The sequence below is a fragment of the Sebastes fasciatus genome, chromosome 15 (genome assembly GCF_043250625.1).
Source record: "Sebastes fasciatus isolate fSebFas1 chromosome 15, fSebFas1.pri, whole genome shotgun sequence".
Classification (NCBI taxonomy): Eukaryota; Metazoa; Chordata; class Actinopteri; order Perciformes; family Sebastidae; genus Sebastes; species Sebastes fasciatus.
In genome coordinates, this window is record NC_133809.1 from 3,791,602 (window position 1) to 3,816,383 (window position 24,782).

At 39.0% G+C, this 24,782-nt stretch overlaps 1 protein-coding gene across 3 annotated transcripts; it reads right to left on the bottom strand.

The window, feature by feature from the left end:
• Positions 1–812: 812 nt before the first annotated feature.
• Positions 813–24,782, bottom strand: mark3a (MAP/microtubule affinity-regulating kinase 3a). 3 transcript variants are annotated; one of them, XM_074660888.1, is made up of 5 exons: positions 24,565–24,782; positions 24,170–24,394; positions 15,852–16,034; positions 13,715–13,768; positions 825–962 (listed from the first exon to the last, which is right to left on the bottom strand). In XM_074660888.1, the coding sequence occupies exons 2-5, from the start codon at positions 24,218–24,220 to the stop codon at positions 891–893; spliced, it is 360 nt and encodes a 119-aa protein (XP_074516989.1). In that variant the 5' UTR covers positions 24,221–24,394; positions 24,565–24,782; the 3' UTR covers positions 825–890. The 3 variants fall into 3 exon arrangements, with proteins under 3 accessions (XP_074516990.1, XP_074516989.1, XP_074516988.1); XM_074660889.1 differs by lacking the exons at positions 24,170–24,394; positions 24,565–24,782 and adding an exon at positions 19,175–19,338 and having other exon boundaries at positions 813–962; XM_074660887.1 differs by having other exon boundaries at positions 24,170–24,782.

Sequence of the window (24,782 nt, forward strand, 5' to 3'; positions counted from 1 at the left end):
TATAAGAGAGAGGGATGTGTGATGAGCGGCTGAGGGCTGCGCGGCTAAATATAGACGAGGTGGGATGGAAGACAATGAGGGAGCGATGGAGAGAGTACGGGCTGGTGACCGCTTACTATCACCCTGGTGATTATAATCACATTCCTGCAGAGGAGCTCACGGAGCGCCGGGGAAACGGACAATTAAAGTAATAATTAGCGGGGAATCCCGTCTCCTAAAAAACAAAACGCACCATGGCGGGCTTGTCCAATGTGTGTGTTTTATGACACATGCATGTGTGTGTTTATATACTGTTCAAATAAGTTCATAAACAAGAAGAGAAAAAATACTTTTTGGAGCCTTGATCTGAGTTTTTAGAGGTGTGGCGGTCCTTACAAACATCACTAAAGCTCAAACGATTAGCTGATTTATCAATTAGTTGCTCGACAGAAAAATAATCAGCAACTTTCTATTCTACATAAGAATGTCAACAACCTTTTTTAGGCGTAGGCCGTAGTGTTTGAGCTTTCCTCAGACTTTTGGACGGCTGCTGTATTTACACAAACTTGTTTGATTTTAAAGAACTCTCAGTGATCTCATGTGACGTCTGCGTGAACAAAAACTAAATTAAAAAAAGGAACTAAAACGCTGAAACAGCAGCGCCGGCGGCACGGTGCAGGATCATGTGACTGTCCAGTAACAGAAAGGTCAAAGGTCAGAGAGCCCTGCATGTCCTTGAGTAGTCTGAAAATGTGAATGATTGAGGAACTCAAACAGTCAACAATATTTTAAATGTCTGAATTTACACATGTGGAAATTCTCAACAGATAGACCACACATGTATCATATTTAATCATATTGAGGTTTTAAAGCTCATGTGACAGGATGCAGTTTGTGCTAATAAACTGTGTTTATGTGTGTGAGACCCACTCACCTATATTGGGATGATTCAAGATCTTCATTATTCTAACTTCTCTGAAGAGCTGGAAAGAAAAGAGAGGAAAATAAATGTTGATAGTTTCCTCTGTGGGTTTCAAGATTCAAGATGTTAACATTTCAACAGCGATATTTTTGATTTGGTGAGCTCAGGACAGCACATGCAGTAACACAGGGCGCCCCGATAGCTCACCTGAGGCCTGTACTACGAAGCGAGTTCAACATACTCAGGGTATCTTCTCGTTATCTGGCTTCACTAACCCTAACAACCGAGATCACGCTAAGAGGTCCTACGAAGGTGGTTATCAACTCGGTAAATCAATCCAGGGTTTCTCAGTCTGACTACGAGCGCGTTCACATGAACGGGGCGGGGTTTGCAGTTTATGACCAATCACAGACATGGACAAGTCTACAGACTTGCAGAGCAGCACATTTAACAAAGGAAGAGCAAACTATATTAGACAAATACGAAGAAGTTAAACACATAATCCAGACTAAAGTTAACACAGTTGAAGCTGCCAAATGCAGGAAGGACAGCTGGTAAAGAAAAAACTCCCGATGTGTGAATGCGTAAATTAACAGACTTATTAACTTAACGGAATACTCAAAAGTCAGATAGAGTCGTTAAGATATAAATAGCATTACTATATGTAGTATGGATGGATTACACCTGATTATATCCATTCATTTTGATACAGCGTGTATGACTATTTCAACCTTCTTTCAGCTGCGTCCCCGTCTCCGGCAACGGACTCAAGAGCAAGTAAAAAAATACATTTAAAAACATAATTCAAAGCGGTAAACACCCACACCATACCGAGCTGTGATTGGTCAGTAGGCGGTGCTTTTATACGAGTTGATCTCTTATCTGGAACATAACCTGCTCCAGAGCAGGTTAGCTGTTCAGCATCAGTTACCATGACGATCTACCCCGGTAAGAAGTGATCCACCTTTGTAGGACGGAAAACCCTGAAGGGTTAACCCTGAAGTTACCTCGCTAACGCCAAATCCTGCTTCGTAGTACAGGCCTCTGGTAGAGCGGGCGCCACATGTCGGGGTTTTGAATCTGACCCGCTGCATGTCATCCCCTCTCTACCCCCCCATCAAATAAAAAAGACAAAAAAAATAATCTTAAAAATCAGTCAGTTCAGTGTTTCTCCACCTTGCGTCTGAAATGTGTGTCACATTCCTGATGATGAGGAAACAACATAATCACCAACAACAACACTGGAGATCATGAGTTCAGAAAGACAAACACTGCTCCTTGTTCTGCGCCAACATCAACACATTCGTCAAGGAAATGTGATCATCTTGTCACCGCCGAACCAAAAGCCACAACAACAGGGTTCCCTGCAGCCCGGCGTCGGTTTAAACCGGCCTGAGAGGTGGAGGAGGAATAAGAGGAAGATCTGAATGAAGTTAAACATGCAGCGTCACATCTCCACCCCTCGGCTCTAATAACGAGACACTCAGTCGACACACGGCCTCCTCGCCATCAACGTTCACGCTGAACAGACAAGCAGATTTGTAACGGCCAGAAGTGCTTTTTAGTCTTCCGCTGTACGAGGCACAAAAAAGAACTGAGTGCTGTATTTATTATTGATCGGCTGTTAACTACACCTCGCCATCCTCCCTTCTATAAAAATATAAAAAGACTTCAATGTTTCATGAGGCGGGAGAAGCCACACGGTCGGCTTACTGACGAACAAACCGAGAGGCTCAGTGCAGTCAGAAAACAGACACTGAAATACCTTCCAGCAAACGAACAAATACTGAAGAACATAAACACAATACTTCAGTTATTAGAGCTCAAAATGATGATCAAAAACATCCAACTGTTCTATTAATGATGATAAAAAACAAAAGACGACCACACAAATCTTCAGATTTTTAAAGCCGTAACCATCAAATGCTCCACATTTTTACAATTAATTATTAAAGGGACTGTTTGTAACTTTTTAAGCGTATAAATGTACCGGGTCGGGACACATGCGCGCTCGCGTATGCGCGTTCGCGTGTAGCCGCTGCCTCTCCTCTCCTCCTGCTTGCCTTCACTCAGACAGCGCGCGCGTTCTTGCTCACCAGCCTGCGCTGAGGCAGGAAAAGCCAACTCTAGGATCAGATCTAAATCATGTTCATGGAGAGACCTTCGTCTGGTCAGCTAACATTACTGCCAAGCAGCTGAGATATAGAGTGATATTGTGGTTTTAGTTGACGTGTGTCGCCTCACTGTTTTGAGCGATGCTGGTTCATGTCTATGTAGAAGCGTGAGCTCGACGCTGACTTTCGTTGATTTCACGGCCACAGGTGTCGCTGTTAACAAGCATTTCTGAAAGTTACAAATAGTCCCTTTAAAACTCGGTTTTTCAATTATATTTTGTTGTACTGTATTTTACCCAGATGATTGTTTCCACGTTTATCCTTCTGCTACCCAACTGTTCTTTTGAATACTATTTTAATCAATTAATGTATTGATTACCTTCGCCACGTTTTCGGTCCGGTTTGTTTGTCTGTTTGTCAGAAAGGATTTCAGAAAAAACTACTGGTCCGATTTTCACGAAACTTGGTGGAAGGGTGTAGCACGGGCCAAGGAAGCCTCCTGAAGCCTCCTGAAGCCTCCTGAAGCCGCTGGCGTTTCAGCTTGAGAGGCAAACAGATGGTGACAAACAGCGGGTGATGTTTTCACGTTCAGAGTGAGGCTGTACGCCGAGCGACTTCGACACACATACACGGTTACTGGAGATACACATGTTGGTACTGATGTTTCACACTGACCCCTCTGCACTGTCAACCACATCTGGCTGTCCACTGTGCAGATGTTTTACATGTGTTTACATACAAACATGTGCCATTATTTAGCCAGTTACTCTCACTCCGAGTTTGAAGGGTTATAAGATGCCAAACTACTGCGAGGAAGTTTTTTTTTTACTTCGATGGAAAGTCATGACAGAAACAATCATTTTGTCTTTCTGACAGTAGAAATGCATTGTTCCTGTTACGAAAGTCATCTACCAGGAATGTGCGCTTGCATATTTGTGCCGGAGTAACGCAACTGGTTGAGCCAGATCCAACTTTTCTCCCGGAGCCCCCTGTGTGTCATCACTGCTGCATCAACAGTGTGGTTTTATTCAAATGAAAGCAGCCTCAAGAGTCCAGCAGGGGTCCTTTACCTCATGTAATCCCTTCACTCTCACTTCCTGTCTCCTCTCTACTGTTCACTGTCAAAATAAAAGGCAAAAAATGCCCATAAAGATACTTAAAAAACATCCAAAGCTAAATGCAAGATGTTATTATCTGTGAACTGTCAAAAGCATTCTGGGAAATGTAGTTAAATCAACAGACAAGACATAAAAAGAAAACGTATTGCATATGATGACGACAATCTTAGACACATGATGAGGGCGGAACCTGCCAAAATAATAAATAAATAAATGACTGTCATTAAATGTAGCAAAAAATATTAAAAATAAAATGTAGCTATTAATTAATTGATATTGCAAAATAAATAAATACATTTAAAAATGAATACAAATAAATAGATGAATAAAAGTCAAAATTTAACAGAAGAGTAAAGAGTTATTTTCTTATTGTTACTATCAATACATATATACATAATTCCTTATTTTATTTTATTTATTTATTTGTATTATGGGGGAGGGAATATGGACAGGTTTTATTGTAATTATTATTTATTATTATTATTTATTATTTTTTTAAACATCATTATTGGTTTTATTGTACTTGTCTACCTGGTTTAAAAAGGCCTTGTCTGCCTTGTTTTATTGTGTATTCAAAATCACTATAAATCTAAACGTAAAAAAAAAATGAATGAAGAATTTGCTTCTTTTTTTCTTATTGTTAGTATCAATACATATACACACAATTCCTTAATAATTCCTTATTTTATTTTATTTATTTATTTGTATTATGGGGGAGGGAATAGGGACAGGTTTTAATGTAATTATTATTATATATATTATTACTTATTTTTATTTACTTATTTCATATCACTGGATAATTAAATCTTTCGGCTTTTTCACTGGTGATCTGACAAAATAAGAAACGTTAAGAGATGAATCTTTTATATTTAGGAGATAATTAATACTTTCCCTGATTATAGTCTTTCTAGTTTCTACTAATGAGGACGTCATCTGTCTCTAGCCTTCTGTTTCTGTCTGGAAAGCAGCTTAAAAAAACAAAAATAAAATAGCTGTAAAGATAAGCATCACTTAAAAATGGTAGAATAGTAATTTGAACAGCCGGATCCTGCAGCGAACGCCGGCTGTGGGAGGTACGGAGATAATAAATCTCAGTTCAGAGACAACTGAGGGGTTAATTATGAGGCCTTGAGGACGGAGTCGACCGGTTTGGACGCCATGTTAACAAACCGAGCCAGGACGAGTCTGGCTGCTGACGAGGAGGAGGAGGAGAAGGAGGAGGAAGAAGAGCCTGAGGTCTCCTCACTGTCATTACACTCTGCACATCATCATTATACTGAGAATACTCTCCTGAGCGCTCGCAGAGTACAAGGGAATAAATCTGAGACAGAGGAAAGAGGAACTTCTGAATAGACATGTTGAGGGTAGTTCGGTTGTCAGTCTCATATTAACACTTCTTTTTAAAAACTAAAGTGAAGTTTCTGACACGGACAGCAGCCCCTTTGACACCTGGGGAGGTTTAAAAACAACACCCCGACGCGTGCATGGAAATACTTTGTCAGGTATGTTATGCAGTAAACAGAACGAGTGGAAAAACACGAGATGATTCACCGTACAACACAACCATGAGGTCGAGGACGTAAACCTGCCAGTGATCCACTCATACCACCGCAGTGATGCAATGAAGCTCTCCCACTTACACAACCCTGTCTTGTGATCGATACCAAGCATCTCCGGGACAAATGACACACAGTTTCAGGATGAAATCACACCTTCAGTCCAAAGCTTCATGTATTAAGTTGCCTCGATTACAACTGATCTGAGGCTCGTAAACTAAAACCCCACAGGCTCACCATTAGATCATTTACTGCATGTTCCTGGTTAACGTCCATCCCACCAGGTCAGAGACTCTGAGGTGAGTCACAACAAATCAGATTATAGCAACATCAGCTGAGAGCGATGGATGTCTTGCAGTAATGGACTCCCCGGTGTTTATTTCAGTCAAGAGAAAAACAATATATCCAGCCTGCAGTTTTTTGTTCAGCTCAGCTTTCTGAAAAAGACAGAAACCTGCTTCTCAGTGCAGTTATTATTTGTTTCCCATCTAAAGCTCGAATGTTATTGTTCCCATCTGGACAAACAGATCAACCTGAGGGAATAAACACTCTGGTTTCAAATTAACTGCTCCAAGTTCAGGGCACTTTACAGAAAACTGGTCCGTCTCAGAGTTTAGAAGTCACAAATGAAGAGATATACCTCGTCGTGATCGGCCTGCAGACGTCAACAGAACAACAAACTTCAGCACTAAGTTGGGAGTTTACGAAGTTTCTCTTGCTCCGCTAATTAGATCAGAACCTCTCCGTTTTTGTGGACCTTCAATACGAAGCCATAATAAGTCTATTTGTTACCCCTCGTCACTGGTTGCAGGGTCTGAAATTAACTATTTTCACTGCCTGCCATTTTTAAAATATGCGTTAAATGAAGTTATAACATTTTAGATCTGATGTCATTCAATCTTTGACATATTTTTCTAGGGCTGGGACGATACACCTATCTCCCGATTCAATACTATCACGATACTTGTGTGCTGATTTAATACATATTGGGATTTTAAAGTATTGTGATTCTACTAGTACGTTTCAATATTACGATTTATTGCAATTTTTGTTAACTTTTTTAACACTAGACCATGGGGAAAAAGTTGAATCATACACTTCTAGGGACTTTTACTGTGGAAAATATCTAAATTAATACAGTAAAAATATTAGATTTTCAGCATGTATGTAGTAGAAGATGTCCTGAAGTCAAATATATCAGTCAACATCAGAAGTTATTTATTAAATTCTTTTTCCAGCAACCCAAAAACTTTAGCCGTGATGTCTAGCTCTGCTTTTCCTGCAATGTGTGAAACCCAAAGTGTTTTCATCCTTTACTGGATGTGTTGTGTTTACCACGCTGGATTTAACATGTGAGGGTGCAGGTCGTATCCACGCTGACCCTCCAACGTTTTCTGCTCCATCGTATCTGCCGGTTTCTCCTTCGCTACGGACGGCTACTGTTTGTTTTGGTCGACGAATACGAAACGGATATGATGTCACGTTACTCAGACTACACAGCAGTAACTTCCTTCTGCCTCCGCATAGACTCAAATGAAGAAAATATATTGATTCTGGTATTAAAAAATCAATTTCGGCATCGTAAAAAAAAAAAAATTGCGATATAAGTAAATAAATTTTTTTCCACAAAAAAACATATGCATGATGAATTGCAGTGTTTGAATTACACCGCAGCTTCCAGGAGAGCCCTATTTTTCAGGTGTGGGAGGGTACTGTACTTTGTTATTGTCATCTATAGTGGTTATTTGCATAAAAAACACACTATTACTGTCTGCGCCGGTGTAAAACTATCATGCGACAATGTGTGTAAATGTTACCGGCAAAAAATATGTCTCGGAAATATGAGACCGGTCATGGTGAAACTGGACTTAATCTATTGATAATACAGTGGAAACCGCTTCCAGTGATCACAGTTACAGTGATCAACCGTTTATATGGATCGAAAAGCTTGGGACAGAATCATTCCTACACAAATGCTGTTAAAATAATTCACTTTTATTAATCAAGTAGTCCGCTTACAGTGTTCATTTTGGGTCTTTTCATACATGAAAACATACGGAACAACATTTTAAAACTACGACTAACGTTAGTTGAATTTTTGACGGGAAAAAGAACGAGTGCTTACGGGGAAAGCACCTGTGGTTGTAGCCGCCCTCGTCAAGTTTGGATTGATAACGCCTAGTCACGTAATGCCCCCCAAAGTGAAACTCTGCCGACCAGCTCCTCGGCGCCGGCAGCTCATGCAAACCGGCGCCCTCCGAGTGAGGGAGCGAGGAATCCCGGCAAAAGGGCCGCCGTTCTGCGTGCACGCTCGCGCTGCAGAGCCGGCTAAAAAACAGCAACGCCTCACCCTCGGTGAGGGAAAAGGCAGAGGAATTAACAGCGTTATGTTGTTTCATAACAGCCGGACAAGTGGTCTATTAAAAGGGCTGATCGTTTGATTAGACAATAATGAAAATAATTATTAGTTGCAGTCATAAACCAGTCGTACTGTACAAAATCTGGAACTAGTAAGAAGATCATTTAAATCAGAATTAAATAGTAAGTAAACAAGTTTCCACTAACAGATTTAGTATTCAATACTAATGAATAATGTCAGAGGCTTACAGGCTGCAAATATTTGTTGTTCACATGATAAAAGCTCTAATTTTAAATGAAAAAGGTAAAATTAGCTGCTCATAAATTCTGTTATATTAATAATTTTGATGACGCACTGCAGAGTTTCCTCCAGATTGACAAACGGTGCTATAATGACGTCTAAAGCTCTACAGCTACTGAATGAAAAGTAAAAGCTCAGCACAGGGAGCAGAGGTTGTTTACATTTAATCAAGACTTCCGAGTGTCACACTCCTTCCAAGACCTTTGACCTGAACGACAACAAGACCGTCAGCAGGTTGAATGAGGACAGAGAGAAGAAGAAGAGGAAGAAGAAGAGGAGCAGAGTGGGAGCTGAGAGCAGTTTGCCGGGAGCCGGTGACAGATGTGAACGTCGACTCAGCTCCTCCGAACTATTAAGAACAGAGGCTGAAAATAAACATTTAGGCTTCGGAGACGATATCCCCCGCTATCAGCCTCTCGCCAATTCTCACGGTTACATAAGAGGTCAGGTCGCTGCGGTGCCGGCTCTAAGGCAGGTTGTTACAGCAGCACCGGCTCACAGGAAGGAGGAAGAGTAGCTGAGCAAAACAAACATCTGAACCTGCAACGCAACATTTCATACACAAACCTGAGCTCCCTGATGACGTTCAGACAACCCTTAAAATACCAAAAGACTAAATGTTTTAAAGGACAAGGCTGCCAAGTTTTCTACTTTTTTATTATTGCCAACAAATCTCATTAAATAACCAAAACCAACAATGCGTTCGTCCGTCTCTCAGGACTTCCCCGGCCTGTCTGTGGCGCTCAGCCCATCGGTTCGTACTGAACATCTTTATAAGCAGGTCACAGATATATTAAATATAATGTCATCTTTAAGGCTCAGTAGTTTCCTAAAAACAGGAGCAACTACAGCGTTTGTTGGGGATTATTTACTGAAAAAATGCACATTTGTGAATATAGTGGGTTTTAACGGTGTGGCTCATTGATGCATTTTTATAGTTATTATTAATAGTTTTAATGGATTACAGGAGGTCAAAAGGAAATCATGACATGCATCAGATTTGTGGCTGATTATAAAGGAATAGTTCAACATTTTGACAGATACGCTTATTTCGCTCTCTTGCTAAGAGTTAAATGAGAAGACTGATAAGTCATATCTGTACGTTCAATATGAAGCTACAGCCGGCAGCAGTTAGCTTAGATAGAGACTGGAAACAGCTCGCCTGGCTCTGTCCAAAAGGAAACAAAATCCACCTACATGCATCTATAAAGATCACTAATTAACATGTTATATAGGGTTGGTCTACCGTGCAACAGTAAAAATGTATCTACCAATAGTAGATTTGGCAATTTGGCAGTTTCCACCGTGGTAGCAATTCTTGCACGATCTCGCGAATCCAGCTGCCTCGCAAGGTAACGTGATTTGGGCAGACATGGTGGAGGAGAGTGAAGGTGTCAATACAGAGCAGGAGGAGAAATCCCAACCGACCCAAGATGAGGAAGAAGATGGTTATAAGATTTGCAGACATTGCACACTGTAGTTAATTTTGTTTCGTCAGCCTTTTGAAATGAAAGACGAGCAAATCCTGCAGGAAATATAAGTCTTTTTTTTATTTTGGTATACTTTTATATATCACTGACTGAAGTGAGACTGGTTTTTATTTGCATCTGTTGCACCTTAAAACCTGTGACACAAATTATTGTTCTCAGGAACCTTAAAGCTCACATTTTGAAAGAACTTTAGCTTGACTGTTTTGAGTCTTTTGTTTTCAACTCAAGTCTTGTCTCATGCGAGACCGTTGTTTTTTGTTTGTATGGAAGTTCCAAATAAAAGAAGGAAATAATCAAATTATTATATATTATTTGTTTAATATGTAAAAAACCTAAAGTGCTGCAAAATGTTGTGGTTTATTGGAGGTTATGTGTCGCACTATTTCTTGTCCAGGACCAGAGACTTCCACGAGTTCAGTCTTTCTGCTATGCTAAGCTAATCGGTTGATGCTTCGTATTTAGCATAAAGGCGTGAGAGCGGTATTGATTTTCCCATCTAACTTTGCACAACAGCTAATAAGTGCATCTTCAAACTTTTCCTTTAACATGAGTTGTAGATTATGGCCAGGCTCAATTATTGAGCTACGTACTCTTAAAATAAACCACAAATCTAATCCATGTGAGGATTTCCTTCAACTCATCAACCAAAGAGTAAAAAACACAGAAAGCGAGCCTATAAATAGAGACATGTGACAGGAATGGGAACATTTAAAGTGTCAATCATGAAACAGTGCTAAAAAAAAGTATATTGAGATTCTTTGTTTAAGTGTTCCAGTTCCTTAAAATAAACATTAAAGGAGATCTGAGTCCCCGGAGAGCAGCAGGAAAAATAACCTGACAAATTCCTAAAGTCTTTTATTTCCTCGACTGTGACAAAGCAGTAACCTAAAAACAACAAGGAGCGCAGACAAAAGCCTCGCGCTTTGTGTTTCCGTGAACGGCGCTGTCATGACTCAGTGTTTTTCTGTCAGCGTCGTGTCACACAGCCACAGCGCCACAGGGCCCGGGCCTCTGACACACACAAAGGCCACAAATCAATGGAGCTTTGGAAAAACTGATGGAAAACCACTAGCCGATCGCTGAGAGGGACGAGGGAGAGAAGAGCCGAGCCGACGGGTGGCGGCTGAACGTCAACACATCATCACATCATCACCACCAACACCACCAGCAGCTGCTGCAACAGCCACCACCACCGCCGCCGCGCTCTGCCCCGTCCCCTCTCCTCTGTCTGATGAGCTAAAAAAGCCTCCGGAGCTGCAGAGTCGATATCGCTCTGACTTCCCCGAAACCACTTCCAGGCCGAGCCAAAATGTACAGATCAAACACAACCACACCCACCCACACACACACACACACACACACACACACACCCACACACCTCCCCAACTAATGAGCACACACAATAAAAAAACAGAAACAGGGTTACGGGCAGCTCGCTCTCAGCTCGCTGACTTCAAACTGTAAAGTGAAACTGCTTTTCACCAGCTCGCAAGAAAGAAGCATTCACTCTGGAAATTTGCATTTTAAAAGCAAGAGCCGCTTCCTGGTTCGGTCGATTTAACAAGGAAAACAAAACTGTCACTCCCAGCTGCACGACCACCACAGAAATCACATTCAGTTTCTCTTAGAGGGCCAATAAATGCTCATAAAAAAAACCTTCACACAAAGTTTTCAGGAAAAAGACGTTCAAATGGGACAAATCTAAATCTTAAAAACCTTTTCAAAAGTGGCCAAAATACTTTCATTTACTGTTTTCTTTCCCCTGAATTGACTGAACAGAAATGATTAAACACAAACCCTAACACAGTGTGTTACCTACAGTAGATGACGGTCGACATGCCCCCAGTTTGGAGAAACAGACAGTAGTACCATACACCTAAAAAAATCAATATCAGTCTAAGTCTACGCTATATTAAGAGTATTTTCACTGCTTTACCTCGCTGTCAGACCGCCCTCTCTGACAGGGAACTGAAGCTGTTATCTATGCTCTCTTCAAAGCCACCAGACTCCATTGAAAAAAGCAACAATTTTACCTCACAGACTTCAGGAGCTGCTGGTCTACCGCCGCCTCGATCGGTTAGTTTGTTCGTGTTATTATGCGACTTTGGTGAATCTGAACTAACCTAATCTAAAAACACCAAAGTCACACAATAACAGAAACAAACTAACCGTTCAAGGCAGCGGTAGACCAGCAGCTCCCGTGTGCTGCGAGGTAAAATTACCTGTTTTTGTCTGGACCGCAGAGGACCAGCCCTACAAACGCAAAAGTCTGTCACTGAGTGATGAAGTAACACGATTGTTCGTCCGAGTGTCGGAGTTTCCTCACTGGCCGTTGCTTTTTTTTCCGTGAAACTAGGCATTCTGGTTCTAAAATGAAACCAGATCCAGCAGCGGCAGAGACTATTTCTCCCTTAAAATGTTTTCAGAAGTATTTTGGTGGATTGTTTAGACCAGGGGTGCCCAATACGTCGATCGCGATCTACCGGTCGATCGCAAAGGTAGTGTGGGTAGATCGCATGGCATTAAAAAATAAAAAATAAAAAAATAAAAAAAATAAAAAATTTTTTTTTTTTTTTTTTTAAAATAGACGTCAGCCAACAAATTGCAACACTGTTTCACCTGAACTCATCTGGAGTGGAGGATGAGATTTTGACACTACAAGCTGACATTCAGTCCAGGGCTCATGGACAGTTCTGGAACTTACTCACAGAGGAAAAGTACCTCAACATGAGGAAATGTGCTACCTCCTTGACTGCATTATTCAGCTCCACTTATTTATGCGAGTCAGCCTTTTCCCACATGAAGATTATTAAGTCCAAATACAGTTCCACCTTGACTGATGATCATTTGGAAGTGTGCTTGAGGCTGGCTATCAGCAGCTACTGTCCGGACTATGCATCCCTGGCTGATTCCATTCAGTGCAAGTCATCAGAGTAAGGTAATGACAAAATGTACAGAGTTATATTGTACAATATGGGTTCATGCAGTTATGCAAGGTACACCAACATATATTGTACATATAAAGAATACTCAATATATTTATAAATAAATATATGTTTTGCATTTTTATAGTAGGTAGATCATTTTGACTTGGTCATTTTATAAGTAGCTCGCATGCTGAAAAAGTGTGTGCACCCCTGGTTTAGACGGAATAACAGAAAGTTTACAAGCAGGCCGCCGTGTTGTTTCCCGTTTGAAATGGCGAGCAGAGAACCAGGAACCAATCAGATGCAGTCCACGTCACCGCTTGAACAGCCAGTTGAGCGGAGCAGCGCGTCCCCTAGTGTCCTGACCTGGTGGACATGTACCGCTGGATTTAACATTACATGACCACTGACTACTTGAGTAACAATTTAGCCACAAATGAGTCTTGTTTTCAAAAAGGAGTCTGGTTGGTTTGAGGAGAGCAGAGGTAACGGCTTCAGTTCCCTGTTGGAAACATACTGTATAGCTGTCTGGCAGTAAAGCAGTGAAAATACTCTAAATATAGCGTACACTTAAAATTATATTGATTTCTTTTAGGTGTCTAAAATCCATTTTGCTGCTGTACGTTGCTTTGCTCCCGTGCTGCTTCTCCAAACTCTACTGTAGGTAATACACTGACGGAGATGTACCTCATACACATCAAAACACCTGAACTATCCCTTTACAGTCCAGAGTTTTCATTTAAAACCTTCAGTCGATGTGTTGCTGAAGCATCCCACTAAAATAATCTGAGCTCTTAACTCTATATGGAGAACACACGCTCGGTCCCAGCATGCACTGCTTCCCGTTTACACAATTAATACTCAATCTGTCGTGCTTCATGAATTTATAAATGAATTCTGCCACAGCGTGAGAGTGTACCAGCAGAGAGAGAGAAGGGGGGTAAATTACCTTCTGAAGGCTGTTTGGGTTCAGCTGCGTCTTGTCTATTATCTTAATTGCCACCTGTGGAGAAAGAGAGAGAAAAAAAAACACAAAATCGAAAGTGAGTTAAATAGGACGTAACGGCAGAGGAGAAGTGTGAGAAAGAGGAAGTGGGATATGAAAAATCAATCGCAAAGCAAAGAGACAACCACACAGAGAAGGAAGCTGATGTTTACGTTATCGTTAAAGAGTCAATAAAACAGTTTCAACTTCCTCCTCCGGAAAAGAAATATGCTGCCAAATAATTAACAACAGCATCAGGAAGGGGATCGAGGGGAAAAAAGAGCAGCGGCGTTTCGTTAAAACGTCGTGTGCTGTGTTAAGGAGAAGCTTGCTCTTTCTGCTCATCAATTATGAACAAATCAAAAGCTCAGCAGCAGCAGCAACGTCCATTACTGCCAACAAGGTTTAGAGCGATGGATCTGTCGGTATGTGGAGCCGGTTGGGCTGGGTATCGTATGAAATGTACCCGATACTAACGCCAATACTACAGAGATCAAAACAGTACCTTACTTTAAAGTTTGATCCTACTAAATCCTTTATTTTACTTACGAAAATAAGTTCTTAAAGTCCAAACACAAGCAGACGTGTAAGAAATATTGGCAAAATTCTGAATTAAATCAGAAACTGTCTGATCATAGAAGAGAGTAAACAATAATACGGATGTGACGGGAAATTAAATGCCAACTTTTAACAAATTCGGTTCAAAACAAGTACCGAGATATGGTGTGTAATAAAAACTGGATATCATCCCGGCAGTATCATTCCCCGCCAAAATCACAGAGTAGAAGCGCTGCAAACTAGGGATGCTCATTTTGAAAAATGTTCTTAACCAATAACCGACCCTCGTTAACCGATTATTAACCGTTAACCGACCAGATTTGTGCTGGTACCAGCTGCAGGAGCACAACAGATATTGGTTGACGAGGTTAGTTTAGCAGGTTTGTCAGCTGTGTGTCTGCCCGGCGTAACGATACTGTCTGCCCAGCATAACTTTATTGAGTGTCCAACAAACAGTGTATTTGTGCTACGTTAGCAGCTCTAGCATTGCTGAAGGCTTCGTGCTCACTGCCGCTGAACAAAACATGTAAGTATCATAATCCTTTGTTTGCTACAGAGTTTATTTTCTGCAATAATCCAAAACCCGATGGAACAATCACATTGACTTTTTGTCAAGTGGGAACCAGGGTGATGCTAACTTCCTGGTTGGCCTACGAAAATACGTCATCCCTGCACCACTCTATACGGTCTGGGCCTCCAGCAGCGTGGTGTCGGCTCCCAGCGGGGAACGGCAGAGCAGCGAAGCAGACCTCTGCTTCTCCCGCCAGAGCTCAGACTGCAGGTTGAAGGTGGCAGCGAAGACGGATCGGGGTCTGTCCGCGGCGGGATGGTTGCGGCCGGAGGCCCTAATGCAGCTGAAGGAGTTTGTGGTGAACCTCCATGATTTAGTTTGATTTTGCTGCGGAATCCGACCTGGTGGCGCCGAGGACCAGCATTAAGAATAACTATATAGTAATAGCCAATCTCGTTTGCTTATGTAGGTCATATAGAGGCATTAGGATGAAATTGAGACCGTTTCATAACCACTTAAAAGTTCCTCACAGTAACTTTAAGGTGACACTGCGTCTCTAAATTCAGTAAACCTTTAAGCACGGACGTGGTCAAATGTAATGGCAAAACTGGTGTAAAATATGTGTAAATCCAACTGTTCAGGCTCACAAAGCACAAATCATAGACACAAGAGAGGCTACATGTACTTTAAATATTATTTTATGGTGTTAATCTCATCTTGCATATGTTTTTACTTTATTACTTGACATAAATCTCACCATTTCCTTTAATCGTTATTGAAAGAGTGTACAGTTTTATCTTTTCATCCTACTAGTGCTCTAAGGGAAAGATTACACAGATCTCATGTGTACTTTTTAATTTGCCTTCTTTCTAATACTCCATATCTACAATAATATTCTTTATCATATTTCTAAGGTTGCTGTTGTTTTTGGTCAGTTTAACCTGTGTAAAGTTTCTCAGAATAAGAGTGTGAGTTGAACATCTTAAACGTGACTTCACTGTGTATATAAACAGCGTCGTGTGTCCGTCTCACCTCTCTGCCGGTGAGGATGTGTCGGGCCAGTTTGACCTTGGCGAAGTTGCCCTTGCCGATGGTTTTGAGCAGCCGGTAGTTGCCGACGTGGGGCTGCTGCGGCTCCTCGGAGCTGCGAGATCGGACGCCGGTGCGGGCCGGACGCGTGCTGATCTCCTGGCGTCCATTGCTGTGAGACGTGTGCTGCGGGGAGAAGACACATTATGCTGGTTATTGAACCGTACACGCTGTGAAACATCTACATGTATCAGCTGTGACTCATGTTGACCCGGTGTGATGTAACCGCTTAGACTCTGCAGGAAATAAACCGCTGATATTTATAGTTCTGCATCCAGACGAGGAAAGATTTTCTCCCACAGATGGCTGATAAACTCTGTTTTCCAGGCAGTTTCACCATTTCATCAACCCAATATCAGAGCAAGATATTACATTAATATGCAGACACAATCAACACAGAACTGGAACTAACTACTAGAGGATATTACATCTTTAAATCCAGTTTTCCTTTTTTTAATGCATTATTTAAAGCACTGAGTTGCCTTTGTGTTTGAAATGTGCTACACAAATAAACTTGCCTTTCCTTGACAATTAATCAATTAATTGACCAAATTATTAAACAATTAAATATCAGAAAATAGTGAAAAGCATCCATGACAAGTTCCCAGAGTCCTCTGTGGCGTCTTTAAAATACTTGTTTTGCCAAAACAAGTTTAAACATCATATAGAACAACGAAAAGCTCGAAATTTTCAAATTTTATCAACCCTTTTGCATTATTTTCTTGAAAAATGACTTAAAGCTGCAGTAGGTAGAAATGGAGCAAATATGATTAAAAAAAGTAATGTTTATATGTAATTTTTTCCTTCTTTTTTAATGCATTATTTAAAGCACTTTGAATTGCCTTTGTGTTTGAAATGTGCTACACAAATAAACGTGTCTTTCCTTGAAGATTAATCAATTAACCGTTTAATCATTTGGTCGCTGAAATATCAGAAAATAGTGAAGTTCCAAAGCATCGAGTCCTCTGTGACGTCTTTAAAATGTTTGTTTTGACAAAACAACAGTTAAAACATCATATTAGACCAAGAAAAGCTTAAAATTCTTGCATTTAACAGACTAAAACCAGTTAATTTTTCGCATTATTTTCTTGAAAAGATATTTAAATGATTTAATCCATTATCAGTTCTGTTGTAGATGAATCTTTTGTTTTGTTTCAGCTCTTAAATAAATAATTTTATCTGCAAACTGTTGAATAAACACTGATAACATTTATACGAACTTAAATCCTAATGAAGACAACTGATTATCAATTAAGGAACATTTTCTGCTGCTTATGGATGACTTTTTTTTATTAAAATCAGCTAAAAATTTCTCGTCCAGAAAGCACTGAAGAGACTCGTCCAGACACTGGATCCCACATATTAATGAAAGTCACTTTCACTGACAACTAAATGGAAAAAATTTGACCAGGTTGAAGAGCAGAGATCTTTATCTCAGCTTGAGGACAGATGTTTTTTTTTTGTTTGTTTCAGATATTTCTGCCTCATTTTCTAGTCCTGCGATATGCCATCATAACAGAAGATTATTTTTATTTTTTTTTATTTTTGTATATTTATATTAGATTTTATTGTGGAATTATTGTGTTTTTAAATGTTGGTCCAAAGTGTATTTTTTTGTCCAATGTAAAGCACCTTTAAGTGCCTCCATGTTTGAAAGGTGATATAAAATAAACTACAAAAAAACAGGATGTACAGCAAAACGTGAAGCAACAAATAAAGGGTTTAAAAAAGGTCAATCCATAACAACAGTCTGGTTCAAATACTGTTACGACACTATTGTTCTGCTTTACACCAAGAAAGTTGTTCAGCAGAGTTGGTAAACCACAGATCTTGATGCATCTCATCTCGTTTAGGGCTGCAACCAACGGCTATTTTCATTGTTGATTAATCTGTTGATTACATTCTCGATTAATCTATTAGTTGTTTGGTCTATAACATGTTGATCAGTGTTTCCCAAAGCCCAAGGAGACGGCCTCAAATGTCTTCTTTTGTCCACAACTTAAAGATATTCAGTTTACTGTCTTATAGGAGTAAAGAAACCAGAAAATATTCACATTTAAGAAGCTACAATCAGAAAACCCATTTTCATTCACTTATCTGGAGGTCAGAGGTCAAGGGACCCCTTTGAAAATGGCCATGACAGTTTTTCCTCAACAAAATCTAGCGTAAGTTTGGAGCGTTATTTAACCTCCTTCTTGACAAGCTAGTATGACATGTTGGTACCGATGGATTCTTTAGGTTTTTATAGTTTCATATGATACCAGTATCTTCACTAGCTTTAGTTGCGTTAAAGAAATTAGTGACGTTAAAACGAATTTGCGTTAAATTTGACAGTCTTAAATTGTATTGTTTGAGTCTGTAAAAAGACGTTAAAGGAATGGAAACTTCACACTAAAACGTTCAGTAAACCCAATGCACTCTGGTTTACATCTTCCAACACGCAATCAAAGATTAACCGCTCAGCGCAGGAAGAGGTCTGCTGTGGTGATTTTGTGGCTCACAGCGTCTGACAGATACCACACATGGAGGGATTGATTTTTTTTGGGTGCTGTGTTCAAAAGCACCCCCGTTCTGTGTCCCAGCAGGGACAGGACGGATAGATAGATAGATACTCGGTGCGGCCTCAGTATCGACTGTCGGACCGATGCCTCATTAACAGCGGCGATGCCCTCTGCCCATCCCCAACCTAACTGACCCCATTCACCCTGCAGACAATGAACGGGACAATGATAGAGGGGAAATGAATAACAAGAGGTAACACGTTCATGCAAACATGGAGTTTTATACAAAACCAGATGAGCAAGAAACATTATCTCTACTTTATGTCTGGGGACCAATCCAGTTAAAACGAGTTATAGTTGTCACATTACTAAATCTAGAAGATATTACAGCTAAAATAAGGCTTACCATAGAAAATAAAGTTACCATTTGGTAGGACAAGGTCACAATAAACCAAAATAAGGCCACTTTAAACTCTCCGCTAAGCAGCAAACACACTTTAAGTCAGTAAAGGAATATTTGAGGCCTTCTACAGTGATAGCAGGGGAGATAAAAATAGGATAAGGTCACTGTTGAATACCACAGACACGCCACTAAATAAAGCCTTCAACGGTTTCCCCCTTTCCAACATCATGTGCTTATCATAAACGAACACAGAAATAAAGTTTTTTTATCCATTTTTCCATCTAACAACTACTTCCTGTAAGAAAAAAAAGACAAAACGTCCCGGTTTTAATTTGCCCCTTTCCTTTTCTGTGGTTACTCACGAGGCTGCGGTGTCTCCTGGCGGCCTGCGAGCCCGTCATGTTTCAACAGGAAACGCACGAATGATGATGATTCCCATAGAGATTCCCACTACACCAGATTTTCCCCAACTCAGAGCCCAGATAACCACAGAGACCAGAGACAAGAGACCGAGTCCGGGCGGGGGGGGGGGGGGGGACGCACTGATCCCGGTCAAGCCTGATACAGGCAGACGCACCGAAACCAGAAGCCGGGTCAGCATCCTTTCAGATTAAAAGACTCCAGCGTTGGGGAGTTAAGAGGTTGTCTTAATCACATCCACAGTGGTGGAAAGCAACTAAATCTATCTACTCAAGTACTTTATTCAAGTACAATTAAGAGGTACTTGTACTTTACTTCCATTTTCTGCTACTTTATACTTCTACTCCACCACATCTCAGAGGGAAATGTTGTATTCTTTACTCCATTAATCGATTAGTTGTTTGGTTTATAAAATGGTGAAAAGTGTCGATCAGTGTTTCCCAAAGCCCAAGATGACGTCCTCAAAAGTCTTGTTTCGTCCACAACTCAAGATATTCAGTTTACTGTCATAGAGGAGGAAAGAAACCAGAAAATATTCACATTTAAGAAGCTGGAATCAGAGAATTTTGAATATTTTCTCAAAAAACTACTCAAACATATAAATCGATTATCAAAACAGTTGCCGATTAATTTAAAAGTTATCAACTAATAAATTAATCGGTTTTAAAGCTAGAGTGAGGGAGGATAAATAACGCTCCAAACTTGTGCTTACGTTTTTGGCGAGGAAAAACGGCCATGGCCATTATCAAGGGGGTCCCTTGACCTCTGACCTCAAGTTATGTGAATGAAAATGGGTTATATGGGTACTAGGGATGCACCGATACAAGTACAAGTACTTACATTTGGGTACTCACAGATACCGAGTACCGATTCCGAGTACCGATACCGAGTACTTCTCTGTGCCTAAAGACCCTCGTTAACAGCCAACTGGAGGGTGTGAGCGGCACGGCAGGCTGTGGAGTCCCGCATGTGAGGCAGTGCGCCGCGACCGGCTCTAGGTCGGCTTGGAAAGGCTCGGGGCGAAGGTGCTTCCCGGGGCCGTGGACAAAGTGTCACCGGGGCGGAGTGTCCTCAGAGGGTGCGAGCAAAACCCCGTGGCACAATGAAAGTGAGGGGCCGGCACGTGCCGGCTGAGGTGGGATCCCGGCCCTGCGGGGTCAGGCGCACCACCGGCCAGTCTCGCCCGCACCGTCAGGGAGGTGGAGCGTGAGCGCGTACGATAGGACCCGAAAGATGGTGACGAGAGGTGAACGTCACGCTACCGTAAAGTGGTATCCGTGCCGTTTTGCGAGTACAAGTACATGAGCACAGTATCGGACCCGATACCCAATCCTGGTATCGGTGCATCCCTAATGGGTACCCACGAGTCTCCCCTTTACAGACATGCCCACTTTATGATAATCACATGCAGTTTGGGGCAAGTCATAGTCAAGTCAGCACACTGACACACTGACAGCTGTTGTTGCCTGTTGGGCTGCAGTTTGCCATGTTATGATTTGAACATAAGAAGAAGAAGAAGCAAATTCTCACATTTGAGAACCTGGACCATCAAATGTTTTGGCACTTTTGTTACTTAATGATTAATCGCTTAAAATAATTGCCAATAAAGTTTCTTTGAATTAATTGTTGTTTCTTCCGTTTCATTTATTGCTTCTGCGGGTTTCCAGTCGTCTTTTTGCAGCTACTGAAATGTCCTTATTTCCCTGCAGGGATCAATAAAATGTCCCCGCATCTCATCGCCCCTCAGTGCTCTTGTTTGTGCAGGAGAAGTCTTATCTCCAGCTGCGATGAGTCATGAGATTCTGATGATTTCACACATAGACGTTACGTCTGGCTGCACTTACACATATCCAATAATATGGGGAGAAATAAAAAGGAATATATGATGCAACGAGATGGAGATAAGTGGAGTTATGAATTTATATAACCCACTGAATTCATGTCAAACAGAAAAAAAATTGCTCACAAAGATTAAGTATGGATTATAGCATTGAGAGACAGAACAAAGCAGCTATAGAAAGAGTAGATTAAGTACAATGAAGAAAAATGTGCAGCTTACAGGTAGATCAAGACAAGAAAATATGTATGTACAGTGGCTCACTTTTCTCTGTTTCCTGTCAAAACAATTAATGTTCTGCAGCACTAAAAGAATTAGTTGATTAACTGAGTCGATCAACAGCAATTTTGAACACCACTTAATCATGCAGGGCATTTATCAAGCCAAACATTTGCTGGTTTCAGCGTCTCAACTGTAAAGATTTTCTGCTTGTCTCAGTTAGTATAGGTGTAAATTAAATATCTTTAGAGTTGGACTATTGGTCGGGACAAAAAAACATCACCATGGACTCTGAAACTTGACTATTTTCTGACACCTTATAGCCTAAATAGTTAGTTAAATTTATCAACAACAACAAAATAATCAACACAATCAAATTAATCTGCAACAATTTTAATGATCAGTTAATCACCAAGTCATTTACAGGGCTATAATGGCAAACATTTACTGGTTGCTGCTTCTTAAATACTGTTTTCTATCATTATAAAAACAAATAACTGAGTTTGTGAAATTTGAAGACATCACTTTGGGATGTTAGGAGATTTTTAAATCTCACTGTGGACACAATTTAGAGCTTAAATAATTAGTTCTTTTGACAGAAAATTAATAAGAACTAACTTTAGTACATTAATTAATTGTTGAAGTCATTTATAAAGTAAAAATAATTAACATCTTCCAGTTCCAGCTTGTCAAATGTGAGGATTTTCTGTGTTGTATATCATTGTTTGAATATCTTCAAGATTTTGGACAATTTTTTAGAGAGAAAAACAGCAATTTAAAGGTGTCGCCTACAATTTTGGAAAACAGTAACAGACATTTTCTAAATAATAAATAAATTACTCAATAATGAATATAAAAGTTGCACTCCGAATGAAACTAATGGAAATAACATTGACAGATTATGAAAATAATTTTTAGTAGCAGCCCTGATTTGTTTTTGTTTGTTTTTTTGCCAGAAAAAGTGATGCATTTTAGCTTTATTTTATATATTTTTAAAATATGCATGCTTAAAAACCTAGAAAATAATAACAATAAATGAAGTGTTTAATGATTAAAACAATGCTATGTTGCCTTTAACACAAACTGGAGATTAGTTTAATTTTGAAAATCCCGACCGGAAGCTACATAGTCGCTACCTTGACAACGCTCTTGATTCCCTTGGTCACGAGGAGGCGGGACTTATGAGGACTAACGAGGGACTCTGAATGGTTGAAACCTTTGAGTGACAGCTGGGAGAGCCAATAGCGAGTCTGGACAGCAACTACTGTTGCCTGCCAGAAATCAGGAGGCAAAGTACTGTAGTTTAGTTGGTGGTTGGGCCTAAATATCCCTAATTATACATTTATACTTATCACAAGAATATAATTTACATGCAAATTCACATTCATACACAAATTACTTAAAATTCTTCTAAAAATCAAAATTTTCTCTAAATATTTGTCACATATATCACTGCAAATGTACTATCTTGATGTCATATGTCCTGTTTGAGTTGCCTTCTTTGCCACAATAAATGACATTTCTGAACTATATTTCCTGATAATTTCTACCACTTTTTGATATTATATATATAAAGCATTTTAAAATCATGTCAATTACTTGTTAATTTTATTTTTATTATATTCTATTAATATATAAATATTTATTACTATATACCATACTATTATTACTCATTACTATATATATATATATATATATATATATATATATATATATATATATATATATATATTACTTTTTGATATTAAATATAATAATGCATTTTAAAATCAAGTCATTACCAGTGTATTTTATTTAGAATTTTTTTATTTTATTATTATTAATATATATTGCAATATAATTACATTTATATATATATTACTATTTACTTTTTGATATTAAATATAATAATGCATTTCAAAATCATGTCAATTACCAGTTCATTTTATTAATATATATCTTAATATATATATATATATATATACACACTATTATTACTTATTATACTATTTATTAAATATAAATATTATTATTTACTTTTTGATATTAAATATAATAATGCATTTTAAAATTGTGTCAATTACCAGTTTATTTTATTTTTATTATTTTTTATATTTTATTATTATTAATATATTTTGTACTATTATATATTACTATTTTCTTTTTGATATTAAATATAATAATGCATTTTAAAATCATGTCAATTACCAGTTAATTTTATTAATATAGATCTTAATATATATATACTATTATTACTTATTTACTATATATTAAATATATACATATTACTATTTACTTTTTGATGTTTAATATAATAATGCATTTTAAAATTATGTCAATTACCAGTTTATTTTATTTTGAATTTTTATATTTTATCATTATTAATATATATTGCGCTATTATTACAATTATATATATATATATATTTACTTTTGGATATTAAATATAATAATGCATTTTAAAATCACATCAATTACCAGTTTGTTTTATTTTTATTATTTTTTATATTTAATTATTATTAATATATATTGTACTATTATTAGAATTTTATATATATATATATATATATATATATATTACTATTTACTTTTTGGTATTAAATATAATAATGCATTTTAAAATTATGTCAATTATCAGTTTATTTTATTTGTATTATTTTTTATTATTAATATATATTGTACTATTATTACTATGATATAAAACTATTTACTTTTTGATATTAAATATAATAAAGCATTTTAAAATCACAAATATATCCAAATATAAACATTGGATATATTTAAAAGGGCGTTTTTACGTAGGATATGCTTGTTTATTTGCTAATTAATTGCAAAATTCAACTCCTTTTAGAAGACATTTAATTATATTTAATGCAATTAATTAAACAAGCCTTTATACTCACACTTTCCGTCACCTTCTCGTTGACTGTAGGCAGAGGAGTTTTTGTTGACATCTTTATATTCGACCTTAATTCCACCAGTCTCCGTTTAACGTCCAAAAAATCCACCTTCAGTCCGACAGAAACACAGATTACAGCTCTGCTCTCCGGGGGGAAACGGGCTCAGCATGGATCGTGAGACTATTTTCAAAAACCAAACCGGACGTGTTTAGAGCCGAGCACCTTGAACTGTTAGGAAACGAAATAAAAAATTTAAAAAATAAAAATAAAATAACCTAATTTAGTTATTTTACACAATCAACTCAAATCAGTGTCCGTCTGTCCGTTTGTGGTGTGAGTCCGTGAAGCTAACTCAACTCAGGCTGACTGTCGCCACTTCAAAAAAAAGCAGAAATCACCTCCAGGCTTTTTATTCTTTATTCTCCCACAAACTGTGTTTAAAAAGCAGCCGTGGCGTCGAGGGTCACCAGCCGATGTTTCTCGGAGGGATTCGGGAGGTTTTGGAGGCTGAAATAGTCGCCGTCGACTCGGGTTTCTTCCATCTCCGACGGCCCAAAGTGAAGCTGCTCTGTCCGTTTTTAGGTGGGACCAAAATGGCTACTCAGCGGCTGGGCTG